This window comes from Panthera uncia, chromosome E1 (genome assembly GCF_023721935.1).
Source record: "Panthera uncia isolate 11264 chromosome E1, Puncia_PCG_1.0, whole genome shotgun sequence".
Taxonomy (NCBI): Eukaryota; Metazoa; Chordata; class Mammalia; order Carnivora; family Felidae; genus Panthera; species Panthera uncia.
The window spans coordinates 32,800,169-32,814,558 of NC_064814.1; the positions used below are offsets into that span (position 1 = coordinate 32,800,169).

The following is a 14,390-nucleotide window of genomic DNA, read 5'->3' on the forward strand; positions in this document are numbered from 1 at the left end:
GTAGTGTCGGGGGCGCCAAGGGGGGGTCAGTCAATTGAGTGTCCAACTCTTGATTTAAGCTCAGGTCATGATCTCAGGGTCATGGGATTGAGTCCTGTATCAGGCTCCGTGCTGTGCAGCGCTTAAGATTCTCCCCCTCTAGGGGCATCTGGGTGGCTCAGTCAGTTAAGCGTCTGAACTTGGCTAAGGTCATGACCTCATGGTTCACGAGTTCAAGCCCTGCATCAGGCTCTGTGCTGACAGCTCAGAGCCTGGAGCCTGCTTCAGATTTTGTGTCTTCTTTACTCTCTGCCCCTCCCCTGCTTGTGCTCGGTCTCTCTATCTCTCAAAAATAAACAAATATTTAAAAAATGATTCTCTCTCTCTGTCTGTCCCTTTCCCCCACTCACACTCTCTCTAAAATAACAAATAAATACAGCAGTCTGGAGAATAGATATGATAGACACAAAAGTGAAGACAGGGAAACTAGAAGGAATGTCTTGTGACAGTCCAGGTGAGGGAGGACAAGAGCCAGAACTAAGCCAATGACAGTGAAGACAGAAAGGGGAGAAGAGATATATGTAGGAGGTAAATTAAGCAGATGGTTATGTTTGATAGTATGTGGGCAATCAGAGCCCAAGTTCTAAAGGAAAGATAACACCTTAGCATATGGAGATGCTCAGTTTGAGGTACACAGGGGGATGCAGGTGGAGATGTCCACTAATCAGTCTGCAGCTTAAAAGAGAGGCTAGATGGGGCACCTGGATGGCTTAGTCGGTTGAGCGTTCAACTTCAGCTCAGGTCATGATCTCATAGCTTGTGGGTTTGAGCCCCACGTTGGGCTCTGTACCGACAGCTCAGAGCCTGGAGTCTGCTTCAGATTCTGTGTCTCCCTCTCTCTCTGTCCCTAACCCACTCGTATTCTGTCTCTGTCTCTCTCAAAAATAAATAAACATTAAAAAAAAGTTTTAAAGAAAAAAGAAGAGAGGCTAGGCTAGATTTGAGAGTCACTAGTGTCAAAGAAGTATCAAATTACAACAGTAACTGAAATGGCCCAGAGAGAGCTATGTAAGTGAGGACAGAGGAGAGGGAGCCAGAGATGCAACCACTGGAGAAGAAAAAAGTTCAGAGACTAAGGAGAAGGAGTTTCAAGAAGAGAGTTTTATAGTTAATGGAATAAAATCCAGGAGAAAAGTTAAGTGAATTAAGAAAAGAAAAACAGTCACTGGATCTAGTGATTAGGAGAGTGAGAAGGTAAAGACATAAGAAGGAAAAAAAACTGGGGCGTCTGGCTGCCTCAGTCGGTAGAGCATGTGATGCTTGATCTTGGAGTTGTGAGTTCCAGCCCCATGTTGGGGGTAGAGTTTATTGAAAAAAAATGTTTTTTCATTCCAAATGAAATTCCAAATTCTCTGTACTTTCTGTACCACCCCACAGTGCCCACACCCAAAAGGGAATAAATCTTGAAAAAAGAAAAAAAGCTATAGTCATAAGTTGTTTGGTTGGTTGTAGATTGGTGAGATCCGAGCATGCTCATGTGCTGAGGGAAGATGCCACTGGAGAGGCAAAGGTTGTTAACACAGACACAAAGTGCTGACAGCAAAGTCATGAAAAGAGATGGGATTCACATACCACATGGAGGACTTGGCCTTGAAGAGGTTGGTTATGTCAGAGAAAAGGAGAGGACAATGGATAGACTGACCACACATACCTCCATTTTCCTCTTCACTGAAGAATCTTTCTTTGCAAGATGCTTGATATACCTCATTCTCTCTTTTAGAGCAGAGTCCCTGGGGACAGTGTGAGTCACTATATAGAGCATCAAATACTTCAAAACCAATTTGATTGCCACACTGACCAAGTTGCACTGTTACTATTGACATGCTGAGATGCAAACTAGGCCTCCTTCAAAAAAGTGAGTAACCTGTAATAGAAAAATATAGGCTTTGAGAACCACTACATTACTAATAAATAAGGAATGTCATGTATTAATACACATCGATAAAAGTATAATTTTAAAATGCCATGTATATGGTGTTATAGATGAAACAGCTTAATCATTCAAGGAAGTTGTTCTCTTTCTACACACAGTTTTGGGATTTGGAATTTACTGTACCCAAATGCATTCAGACAGCTCAATAGTTTCTGAAATCTGATTTGTATTCACTATTTCCCTAAGCATGCATTTAAAACAAAACAAAATAAAATGAATGCTAGTTGAAGGAATTCCTAGTATATACTTCACACTACAGGAACACACAGAATGCAGAAGCTAGCTCAACAATTGTACATTTGATTAACATTAATTTTCTCTCTTCTACATAATGACTTACTTTCTCTACCAATCACCTTCTGGCCTGGTAATGACAATAACACTTAGAAGAGTTTAGCTCAGGTAGACAACAAGGAATACTAAGCTTGGAAAGACAGAACCAGAGGAAATGAGGGAATAAGTCTTCTCTATTTTTAACAATGAAAAGACAATTTGTGGTAAAGACCTCACACCAGGTCTGTGCAGCACTAGAACGAACAGTGGCTTTCTAGCCAAACTGTACTTGTAAATTTTCAAATAACCCTGCAAACTAGGTATCATTATTCTCATTTTACAGATAAGGAAACCGAGGCTTTGAAAAGTTATGTGACTTTCGCAAGGCCACTGAACTAGAATAGCAAAACCAAGGCTCTCCCTTTCCCCACTAGCTCCAGGAGTTCCCCATAAACCCCACTCACTGACAGACCCAGAACCAGCCGTTTCGGTCCTGTTCAAACTTCCGAGGGCCAAGCCCGTCATTATGCGCATGCTCCCTTTCAATACCAAAAAAAGCTACGGAGAACGAATGCGCATGTTCATAAACCAAGAGTTTTGTTGTAGGTTCCTCCCCCCTCCCCCGGTATTCAGAGGTTAATTACGCATGTTCAATTTCAATTTATCAACTTCAGACATGGTACGCATGCTCCTTGTCCATCAAAGGCTTTAGCACACAATGCGCATGACCTAGCTACCATAAGAGGCTTCGGCTGGGGTTCTGCGCATGCTTCTGCCAGTACCTGGCTCCAGGCGAAAGCTCTACGCATGTTCATTGCCCACAGTTCGGCTTCATAGAACTCTGTACGCATGCTCTAGAGCTGAACTTGAGGAGCCAGTCTAGGGCCTAAGCGCAGACGCACTAAGCCCAAGCAGCCGGTGATGGCGGCAGCAGCGGCGGTGGTTGCGGCGGGTCCGGGCCCATGAGGCGACGACGGAGGCGGGACGGCTTTTACCCAGCGCCGGACTTCCGAGACAGGGAAGCTGAGGACATGGCAGGAGTGTTTGACATAGACCTGGACCAGCCAGAGGACGCGGGCTCTGAGGATGAGCTGGAGGAGGGGGTGAGGCCCGGGGTCCCGGGGGGCCCGAGGTGACAGGGCCAGGGCGGCGGCGCGGGCCCTGGAAGCCTGGCGCTTCCGAGAGCGCGGAGACCCGAGGGGGCGCGAGTAGTCTCTTGGAGGAGCACAGGCGCCGCGCTGTACGAGACAGGGGAGCGGGCGGGGTGGATCTGGCCCTAGGTGTGAGGCCGTTCCGGGACTCGCAGGTGCAGGTCGCGCCCATAGCTCCTAATCAGCGCAGCCCGGAGCAGTCTGTTTGTGAAGTGAACGAAAAGGGCGCGTGGTCAATTCCTTGAGCTGTTGAACTTGAATGTGGCGGGGCGCGAGTGGTGTAAGCGCATGTTGGGGGGAAGGGGTGTTCGCTTACTGGGTGTCCCGTAAGTGCAGGTGAAGTGCGGAAGGGTTTTCCTTCGACTGTAAATTTCAAGTATTAAAATCTTGAGACCTCCCACAACCACCTCTCTTCTCGGCCTGTCGCTCTCTCCTAGGAAGCGCTCAGCTGTTAGAAGTGACAGCTGAAAACTTCTGTCGGGAGTAGCGCTGCCGCTGCTGTTACAGCCACCAGGAGTTTTATTTCGGGAGCAAGGGGGCTCTGCTGCATCTTCCAGGGTTTGTCTGTTTGCTTTTTTTTTTTTAACCCCCCCACCCCCGTTTCCGTGAGACTTTTTTTTTTTTTTAAAGCATCTCTAACGACACACGGCATTTGTAACTTTTACCCTAGTTGAAGATGTCTACATTTTTTCAGAATACTTCGTGTAATTTTGGGGTGGAAAAAACCCAGCGTTGACAGCTGTGATTTGGTTTGCCAAAAATAAATTGCCTGAACTGAGACTTGTGAATGGTGGTGTGAGGGCTTTCCTTGCTGTAATTTAGGGTACTAAATTTAGAATTTTCCTAATGCATAGCTTGTTTTTACCTTTGCTGTCTTAATTGTTTGTTTGTTTGTTTTTAAGTTTATTTTGAGAGAGAGAATCCCAAGCAGGCTACACACTGTCAGCTTGGAGCTGGACAGGGGGCTCAAACTCAAATGGCTAGATCATGACCTGAACTGAAATCAAGAGTCTGGTTACTTAACTGATGGAGCCACCCAGGCACCCTATTAATTTGTTATTCTTTGTGTAATGTCATTCTTTTTCTCAAGATAAATTTATTGAAAGATCACAAATTGCACTTGATGTTCAAAAATACTGTTGTCATGCTAAATCACTTATTCTGGGCAAATGATCATCAGTGATAACCTCATGATAATTTAAATTCTAAATCCCACTGTCTAGATCAGTACATGAGTTAACCACTGGTGTCAGATGTTTGCTCTAACTATATAAGTGGCTTCCCTATTTTTCACCTGATTTTCCTCTTCTGGAAAGTAAGTTGTGCCTTACTGGTTGCCAAAAACATTGGGATGTTTATGTAAACAATTTTGAACATCTTAAGAAACTAAGTGGGCTAAAATATATTGTTCTTTTCATAATCAAATGAGTCTAAATAAAAATCACACAGTTTATAAGGTGGGTATTGAAAGTTGTCCTTTTTAATACATTTGCCTATGGAGTTAAAGTTAGCTTTTTTTTTTAATTTTTAAAAAATATTTTATTTATTTTTGAGACAGAAACAGAGCATGAGCATGGAAGGGGCAGAGAGAGAGGGAGACACAGAATCCGAAGCAGGCTCCAGGCTCTGAGCTGTCAGCACAGAGCCCAGTGTGGGACTCGAACCTACGAACCGTGAGATCATGACCTGAGCCGAAGTTGGATGCTTAACCAGTTGAGCCACCCAGGCGCCCCCCCCCCCTTTTTTTAATGTTTATTTTTGAGAGAGAGAGAGAGCTTGTGGGAACACGAGCATTAGTCGGGGAGGAACAGAGAGAGAGGGAGACACAATCCAAAGCAGGCTCCAGGCTCTGACCTGTCAGTGCAGAGCCTGACACGGGGCTCAAATCCACAAACTGTGAGATCGTGACCTGAGCCAAAGTGGGACACTTAACTGACTGAACCATCCAGGTGCCCCCAAATTTACAAATTCTGAAAAATGAAAGAAGTTTAGATTCTTAGAAAATCTGGCCATTTGTGAATTTACTACCTTTAGTACACAAACTTTTAAAACATTGGTTCATATCACAGTAGCCTCACTTCTTCATTACATAGTAAGGAAACTGAGGCATAAACTTAGAGAGGTGGTTACACAAGGCCACATTGGTAACTACTGGTAGTATCTTCTGACTCCTTTCAGCTCGCAAGCTTCATTGCACGGCTTCATTGCATTTACTAGTCTTTTTCATAATGTACCTCTTTGCAGTGTGTCAGAAGTTAATTCACATCCCTCCAGGCCTTGTCACTGACCGTGTGACCTAGAATAAATTGCTTAAGCTCTCTGACACTTTTTTTTCTGTAAAATGAGGATTATGTGAGATAAAGTATATAAACTACTGTCCTCTTAAAATATTCTGGCATATTAAGCAGTTATGTGGTTCATGGATATATAGCTTGTCAGTGTTACTCATTGCCAAGGAACCAAACATTGAAGTTTATTCTCCTCTATGCTTAGAGACTTAATAAATGCAGTTATACTAGAAGTGCATTTTTGAAAGTGTAGTATTTTTTTAAATTATTGGTCCTATTTAGACATGTATGCCTTTTTAGATGTATTACAGTGAATTTATATTAGGAAACCTATGTATTTACACAGCATAGTTAATTTCTTCAGTGTGTAAAGGATGAGGCGAGAAAATGAATGCATTTATGGATAAACCTGAATATCCATTACCTAACTAGAAAAAGACTCTGAATACCTCAAAGGACTATGTTAAAAAGCAGTGGGTGAGAGGGTTTTTTGGGAGGATAGGTGGATTTGGGTCTTTTTTGTTTGTGTGTTTTTCACTGGTGATGGTATAATTTGGAGAGAGTGAGTTGAAACTAAGGGAAAGTTTTCCTCTAGAGATTTTCATTAGGTTATGAAAATGTTGGAAACCTGTTTTCTGTGGAGACACAAAGTTAAAAGAGTAATAGAAAAGTCTAATCCTTAACTTTTACTCTACTAATTCAAAATTTGAAGTAGTCACAGAGACTGCATGAGTTCAGGTTGGGATATCAGATTTTTAGTGAGCAAAAAAATTTTAGTGCTTTGAGAACAAACTGCTATTGCAAATATTTGCAGCTATGAAAAATTACAGAATAACATCTCATCAGTTCTTATCTTGCATTGTAATAGGTTCTATAAAGCATTTTTATTTTTCTAAATTTTTTTCATGTTTATTTATTTTGAGAGAGAGTGCACACTTACATGCATATGATTTTGGGAAGAGCAGAAGGAGAGGGAGAGAGAGAAACCCAAGCAGGTCCTGCACTGATACCGTGGAGCCTGACACAGGGCTCGATCTCAGGAACCATGAGATCATGACCTGACCCAAGATCAAGAGTTGGACGCTTAACTGACCGAGCCACCCAGGAGTCCCATGGAACACTTTTAAGTAGCTGAAGATTTTGAGCAAGGTTTATTCCTTTTCTTCCAACTCATTAATGACTGAATCTTATTTTATAAGGAAATGTCTGTGAACAAGCAAGCAAGTGGATAAACAGTATAATGAATAACTGGATTGAGGATATTTCACCCATTCTGTTACAATTTATTTACATTTTTATAAAATGTGCTCGTTTTCATTGGGATTTTAGGCATATTAACTTGAATTTATATACAATTTTAATTTAAAGCTGTGGAATATTCTGGTGGTCTGGTTTGAATCATGTATAGTACCTTAGATGAGCAGAATTCACTTTGTCAATCATAGTGGCACACAAAAAAAGCATTGGATGGGTCATAAAGCTTAAAAAAATCTAAAGAGTTTCCTTTGAAAGAGAGTTGTCAGTAAATATTACATAGTGTTAACCTGATACTTCTGATATAAGACTTTTCTAAAGGTAACGTTGAGTAGCAGAAAAGCATTGTGCCTCAAATACTTCTCTAGAAGGTAACGGGTAGGAAGTTATAAACACAGATGCAGGTGGTAATACAGGCCTGGCTGGCTCCGGAAATGAAACATAGCCACAGGGCATATCCTTCTAGGTGGCTTCAAAGTCATGGTTAGTGTTAACTACTCTGTGGTCTTTAATTTAAAATTAAGTAAAACTAACATTAAAGTAAAAACAATTATATATTACCAGTTTTATCACATGTGAGAGAAGTTAGTCTATTGTCTTTAAAGTGAAGCCATCGTGGGTGATTGTGTGAAGTACCAGAGACCAAAAAAAAACAAAAACAAAAAATACAACAACCAAAAAACCTTTAAGCATAACTACCCCTACCCTACCCCCCCCAAGAAGAAACTATCAAGTTGAAACTGCAAGAATTTTTTTCCCTTGATACTGACCTATCCATTTGCCTCGGTTGAATACTGAAACATACATCCCTAGTGTTAGACTTCATTCTGACTTGCTCACACCATGAGCAAATTTCCACTGAAATTTGTGGTTTAGGGAGCCTTTAAACACCCCTTGTTTAAGAATACTATCAGTTTTCTATGTGTAGTTTGTACTGACTGGTACCTTTGAAGAAAGATGTGTTCACTTAAATATTTTTTGAATTGTTCTAAAATTATAAATAAAAACTTCAAATCTTACCATTTTTTAAAAGTTTTTATTTAATTCCAGTTAGTTAACCTACAGTGTAATACTAGTTTTAGGTGTACAATTTAGTGATTCAACATTTACAAAAACTTAGCATTTTTGAGAGCCCAATTATGCTCTTTTGTATATATTGAAAGACTCATAACCAGACTATATTCAAGAATACTCATTTTAAAGCTATATTTTATAATATTAATAACTGAATTCTGCAAAGTTTTTTTTTTTTTTAACAATTCTGTGACTTTTAGTATATTTACAGAGCTGTACAACTATCACACAATTTAGTTTTAAAACATTTTTTCTATCACCCTTGAAAGAAACTAGTCACTCCTTATTGCCACCTCTGTCCCTAGGCAACCACTGGTCTATTTCCCATCTCTATAAATTTGCCTTTTCTGGACATTCTGTATAAATGGAATCATACAGTACGTAGAGTTTTGTGTCTGGCTTCTTTCACTTAATGTTTTTGAAAATCATCCATGTCATAGTATATATGTACGTACGGCCAAACAGTATTCCGTTGTATGTATCAAGCACATTTTATTTATCACTTCACCAGTTGGTGTTCATTGGAGTTGTTCCCATTTTTTGGCTGTTGCGAATAGTGCTGCTATGAACAGTTGTGCCCAAGTTTTTGTGGAACATGTATTTTTATTTTTATTGACGGATACCTAGGAGTAGATTGCCTGTGTCGTATGGTAAGTCTATGTTTAATTTTTGAAGAAAACTGCCAAACTATTTTTTTAAGTTTATTTATTTAGAGAGAGACCACGCTTGCACCTGGGGGAAGGACAGAGTGAGGGAGAGAGAATCCCAAGCAGACTCTGCGCTGTTAGCACAGAGCCTGACACGTGGCTCATTCTCACTACCATGAGATCATGACCTGAGCCAAAATCAAGAGTTGGTTGCTTAACCAACTGAGCCACTCAGGCACCCCTAGACTGCCAAACTATTTAGGTGGTTGTACCATTTTACATTCCCCACCAGCAGCATACAAGTGTTCCAGTTTCTCTACTTCCTTGCCAAATTTGTTTTTCTGTCTTTTTAATTATAGCCATCCTAGTGGATATGAAGGGGTATTTCAGCATAATTTTGGTTTACATTTGCATTTCTTTAATGGCAGATGATGTTGAACATCTTTTCATGTGCTTATTGACCATTTGTGTATCTTCTTTGGAGAAATACCTATGCAAATTCTAAATGATTTTTTTTGAATTAGGTTGTTTTAAATTTTGAGTTACAGAAGTTTTCATATATTCTTTTTAAAAAATGTTTATTTATGGGGCACCTGGGTGTCTCAATTGTTTGAGTGTCTGACTTCGGCTCACTGATCATGATCTCACAGTTCATGGGTCCGAGCCCCACGTCAGGCTCTGTGCTGACAGCTGGAAGCCTGGAGCCTGCTTCAGATTCTATGTGTCTCTCTCACTCTCTCTCTCTCGCTCTCTTTCTCTGCTCCTCCCCTGCTCTATCTCTCTCTGTCTCTCAAAAATAGAATAAACATTAAAAAAATAATAAAATATTTATTTTGAGAGCAAGCACTCATGTACACACGCATGCAGGGGGGTGGGCAGAGAGAGGGAGGGAGAGAGAGAATCCCAAGCAGGCTCTGCACTGTCAGCTCAAGGCCTGACACGGGGCCAGCTGTGAGATCATAATCTGTGCTGAAATCAAGTCAGACACTTAACGGACTGAGCCACCCAAGTACCCCTTCATTCTGTGGGTTTTGCCTTTTGAAGTGCAAAAGCTTTAAATTTTGAATACGTCCAATTTATTGATTTTTTTTCTTTAATTGTTTGTGCTTTTCGTGATGTGTCTTAAATCATCTCCTACCCCAAGATTATGAAGATTCATTCCATCCTAGGTGTCTTTCAAGAGTTTTATAGTTCTATCTCTTACATTTAGACCTGTGATCAATTTTCAGTTAACTTTTTAGTATGGGGAAGTATGGTGTGAAGTAGGGGTCCAAGTAATTTTTTCTCATGTGGATATCCAAATGTCCCAGTACCATTTATTGGAAGACTGTCCCTTTTCTATTGAATTTTTTTGGCATCTTTGTAAAAAATTGGTTGACCATAAATGTAAGAGTTTATTTCTGGGCTCTGAATTCTATTTTATTGATTTATATATCTGTCCTTATCTCAGTACCACATTGTCTTAAGTGTTGTTGCTTTGTAGTACATTTTGTTTTATGTTTATTTATTTTTGAGGGAGGGAGGGGGAGAGAAAGACAGCACGTGCGTGGGAGTAGGGGCAGAGAGAGAGGGAGACACAGAATCTGAAAACAGCTCCAGTGTTTGAGCTGTCAGCACAGAGCCTGACTCAGAGCTCGAACCCATGAGCTGTGAGACCATGACCTGAGCTGAAGTTGGACACTCAACTGGCTGAGCCACCCAGGCACCCTTGTAGTACATTTTAAAATCAGGAAGGGGCGCCTGGGTGGCTCAGTCGGTTAATCGGCCGACTTCGGCTCAGGTCATGATTTCACGGTCCGTGAGTTCGAGCCCCGCGTCGGGCTCTGTGCTGACAGCTCAGAGCCTGGAGCCTGTTTCAGATTCTGTGTCTCCCTCTCTCTGACCCTCCCCCGTTCATGCTCTCTCTCTGTCTCAAAAATAAACGTTAAAAAAAAAAATTAAAAAAAAAATAAAAATAAAAAAAAAATAAAATCAGGAAATGTCAGCTCTCCAATTTGTTCTCCTTTTTCAAGATTGTTTTGGCTACTTTGGGTCCTTGGCATTTCTGTATGAATTTTAGGATCAGCTTGTTAATTTCTGTAAGAAAGGAACCTGGGATTTTGATAGTATTGAGTTGAATCTGTAGACCAGTTTGGTTAGTATAACTATCTTAAACAATATTAAGTCATCAGATCCATGAACATGGAGTTTTGATTTAGTTAGGTATTTAATTTTTTTTTTTTTTTTTTTTTTAAGTAGCCTCCACGCCCGGCATGGAGCCCAACATAGGGCTTGAAGTCATGACCCTGAGATCAAGATTTGGACGCCTAACTGACTGAGCCACCCAGGCTCCCTTCTTTAATTTTTTTCAGCAATGCTTTGTAGTTATCAAATGTACAAGTCTTACACTTCTTTTGATAAATTTTTTCTAATTGATGCTATTTTATTCTTGACTATTCTGAAGAGTTATCTTTTAGTAAAAAAATTTTTTTTAAGTTTATTCATTTTTGAGAAAGACAGAGCGTGAGCAGGGGAGGGGCAGAGAGAGAGGAGACACAGAATCCAAAGCAGGCTCCAGGCTCTGAGCTGTCAGCACAGAGCCCAGCATGGGGCTTGAACTCATGAACCACGAGATCATGACCTGAGCCGAAGTCGGACGCTTACCTGACTGAGCCACCCAGGTGCCCCTGAACAGAGTTATCTTAATTTCACTTTTGAATTGTTCATTGTTAGTGTACAGAAGGTTAGTTAAATTTTGCATCCCTTTATACTATGATTAGAATGAATATTTGGCCAACATGACTCCTGACAATTTGAGGGTAGTGCTTAATTATTTTGCTTTGGTCAGCCACATCATACACTACAATATTGTGGACTGGTTGTGGTTGCCTTAGGCTTAGTTAGGTTGTAGTTACATAAGGCTTATAACATTGTGTTAGTTTTTGTGCTTCAGAAGCATATCAGAGTACCACTTGGTGTAAATTGTTTGATCTAGTAACTCAGAATGTGGTGCTTTAGTTTTGTAATACACAAAATGTATTTTTTGAATAAATAATTTTTTTAAGTTTATTTATTTTGAGAGAGAGTGTGAGCGAGCTTGTGTGCATGAGAGAGAGCAGGAGCTGGGGAGGGGCAGAGAGAGAGGGAGGAAGAGAATCCCAGGCAGGCTCTGCACTGTGAGCATGGAGCCTGATGTGGGGCTTGAACTCAAGAACCGTAAGTTCACGACCAGAGCTGAAATCAAGAGTCAGACGCTTAACCAAATGAGCCATCCAAGCACCTCTGAATAAATGTATTTTTTTTAAAAAAATTTTAATGTTTATTGATTTTTTAAGAGAGAGAGAGAAGAGACAGAGTGTAAGCTGGGGAGGGCAGAGAGAGAGGGAGACAGAATCTGAAGCAGGTTTCAGGCTCTGAGCTGTCAGCACAGAGCTCAGTGTGGGGCTTGAACTCATAGACCGTGAGATCATGACCTGAACTGAAGTTGGATGCCCAACAGACTAAGCCACCCAGGTGCCCCAATAAATGTAATTTTTAAAGGAACAATCGCCTGGTTTTGTTTGTAGATCATTGATAAGTAGCATCTGTAGCTTAGTTGTCATAGAAAATTAAAAGTGAAGTCCCCATATTCTTGTGAACCGTATTTTATTCATCACATTTGCCTGTTATTAAAGTACTGAGAATTTTTAAGCTGGTTTATTTCATTCATTCTTCTTTAGTAGTAGGGTGAAGCGTTAAGTTTTTTTTAAAATTTTTTTTAATGTTTATTTATATTTTGTGTGTGAGAGAGAGATAGAGTGTGAGCAGGGAGGGGCAGAGAGACAGAGACACAGAATCCGAAGCAGGCTCCAGGGTCTAAGCTGTCCGCACAGACACCTACATGGGGCTCGAATCCATAAGCTGTGAGATCATGACCTCAGCTGAAGTCAGACACTCAACTGACTGAGCCACCCAGGCACCCCCGAAGCGTTAAGTATTTTGATTTTATGTTTATGAGATAATTTATTTTTAAAACTTTAACATATTTTTCAGGGTCAGTTAAATGAAAGCATGGACCATGGGGGAGTTGGACCATATGAACTGTAAGTTTATGTGAAAAGATTTTCTTGTGCTACCTTTCTTACAAGTAGATTTTATCAGCTCTGGTTTGTAACCATCCTGTGATTGCAATAACCTGTTCTTAATTATCTAGTCATACACACACACGTGCACTTGGTTTATTGAGTTTAGCACCAATATAGTAACATATCTAGTGTTTTGAGATCATATATAGATTTTGAGGAAAAGGTATTCATTCCGACTTACAGTATACTGAATATGAGTCTGAGTGGGTTAGGAATTATTATTAGTTCAATAGAGATTTTTTTTCTTACTAAAAAACCAAATTTTTAGAAGTGTCTTCCAAAGTCAAATGCTCTTATTTTGCTTGTAATACATCATTTATAAAGTGATTTGTGTAATCTCAGAAGTGATTTTATTTAGGCAAGTTCTTTTAGGTGACTATGGTTAATACAGAACAGATTAATCTGCTCTGTACCCACCCTTAAGTAAAAACCATAGGTTGGAGGGAGACTGAGATCACTCATGTAAAAAGCATTTAAGTGACAAAATAAATGCCAGTGTTGGAGTCTTTAAATCAAGCTAATAGTAGGTATGGAAAGATGCATGGATACATTTTATTAGCAAGAATTTTTCTGTAGCAAAGAGATTGAGCTAATTGGGTACTTTTAGAAAGTTCCCAGATTTTCTGAAGTTTCCAAATAAAGTTGAATAATACCTAAATCTCATGGACATTTTGAATGAACTAAATAAGAATAACCAGAAGACTTTTTTCCTTTGTCAATATAATAAACTTGTTCTAATTTATCTTAGTTTGAGGGTGCTTAATGCTTACAAAAATAAATAATAGCACGTTCTGTAAACAAATAGATTTACAGTTATCAATCCATTGTAATCTTGACCTACTATGTCACTGAATCATTAGTTTACAGAGCACAGGTAGTAAATTTGCTGTTCTATGCATTCTCCTTTTTACTTCTTTGGATTACAATTACAGTATATTAAAGACAATTTAACTTGTTGAGAATTTACTTTTGATTTTGCTCTTCTCCCCAGTGGCATGGAACATTGTGAGAAATTTGAAATTTCGGAAACTAGCGTGAACAGAGGGCCAGAAAAAATCAGACCAGAATGTTTCGAGCTACTTCGGGTACTTGGTAAAGGGGGCTATGGAAAGGTAGGAAGTATTTTTGAAATGAGCTGTTGTCTGTCTTTGGTAGATTAATTGTTATGCCCTGGTTCAGTAGTCCTCTTCAATCTTTGTTTGCTAGCTGTCAGCAGAGGGTATGATCACTTCACATGGTTTTATTTGAGGGATGTAAAGAAGTTCTCTTCCTACCACCATACACATAAAAGACTGACACATAACAGGCATTCAGTCGATATTTGTTGCATAAATAAATAGGCAATTATGCCAGGCAAAGTCTATTATTAGAAGATTCCTTCCTTCCTTTGGTTAAATGGTATCCCCTATAAGTATCCTCTTAAAAACCACTCCTTTCAACAGGCATGGCACATTAAATTGTTATCTGTTACTGAGACCTAAATCTGAATTGGTGTTCTTTGACTTGCAGTATTTGGAGCAATAGTTTGGGAAGCTGAAGAATATAAGAAGGGAGAATAAAAATGAAGAGAACTTCTTAGTTTCATAGTTCTTCTCAAGGCTTTCTAATAAATGACCTTAACCTTTGCA

At 39.9% G+C, this 14,390-nt stretch overlaps 2 protein-coding genes across 6 annotated transcripts in view; one reads left to right on the top strand and one right to left on the bottom strand.

The window, feature by feature from the left end:
• TUBD1 (tubulin delta 1) overlaps positions 1-2,916 on the bottom strand; it is a 33,566-nt gene extending 30,650 nt beyond the window's left edge. The window contains exons 1-2 of the mRNA XM_049636519.1: positions 2,718-2,916; positions 1,691-1,903 (exon numbers count right to left, since the gene is read on the bottom strand). Coding sequence (XP_049492476.1) covers positions 1,691-1,862 — 172 coding nt within the window. The 5' untranslated portion in view covers positions 1,863-1,903; positions 2,718-2,916. The remainder of the gene's footprint in view (positions 1-1,690; positions 1,904-2,717) is intronic.
• Positions 2,917-3,092: 176 nt separating this feature from the next.
• The window catches only part of RPS6KB1 (ribosomal protein S6 kinase B1), a 112,403-nt gene continuing 101,105 nt past the window's right edge, over positions 3,093-14,390 (top strand). Inside the window, exons 1-3 of one of the 5 annotated variants that reach the window (XM_049636522.1) lie at positions 3,093-3,348; positions 12,671-12,720; positions 13,754-13,874. In XM_049636522.1, the coding sequence (XP_049492479.1) occupies positions 3,208-3,348; positions 12,671-12,720; positions 13,754-13,874 (312 nt within the window). In that variant the 5' untranslated portion in view covers positions 3,093-3,207. The remainder of the gene's footprint in view (positions 3,349-12,670; positions 12,721-13,753; positions 13,875-14,390) is intronic. The other 4 variants (XM_049636524.1, XM_049636521.1, XM_049636523.1 and 1 more) reach the window with 4 other exon arrangements.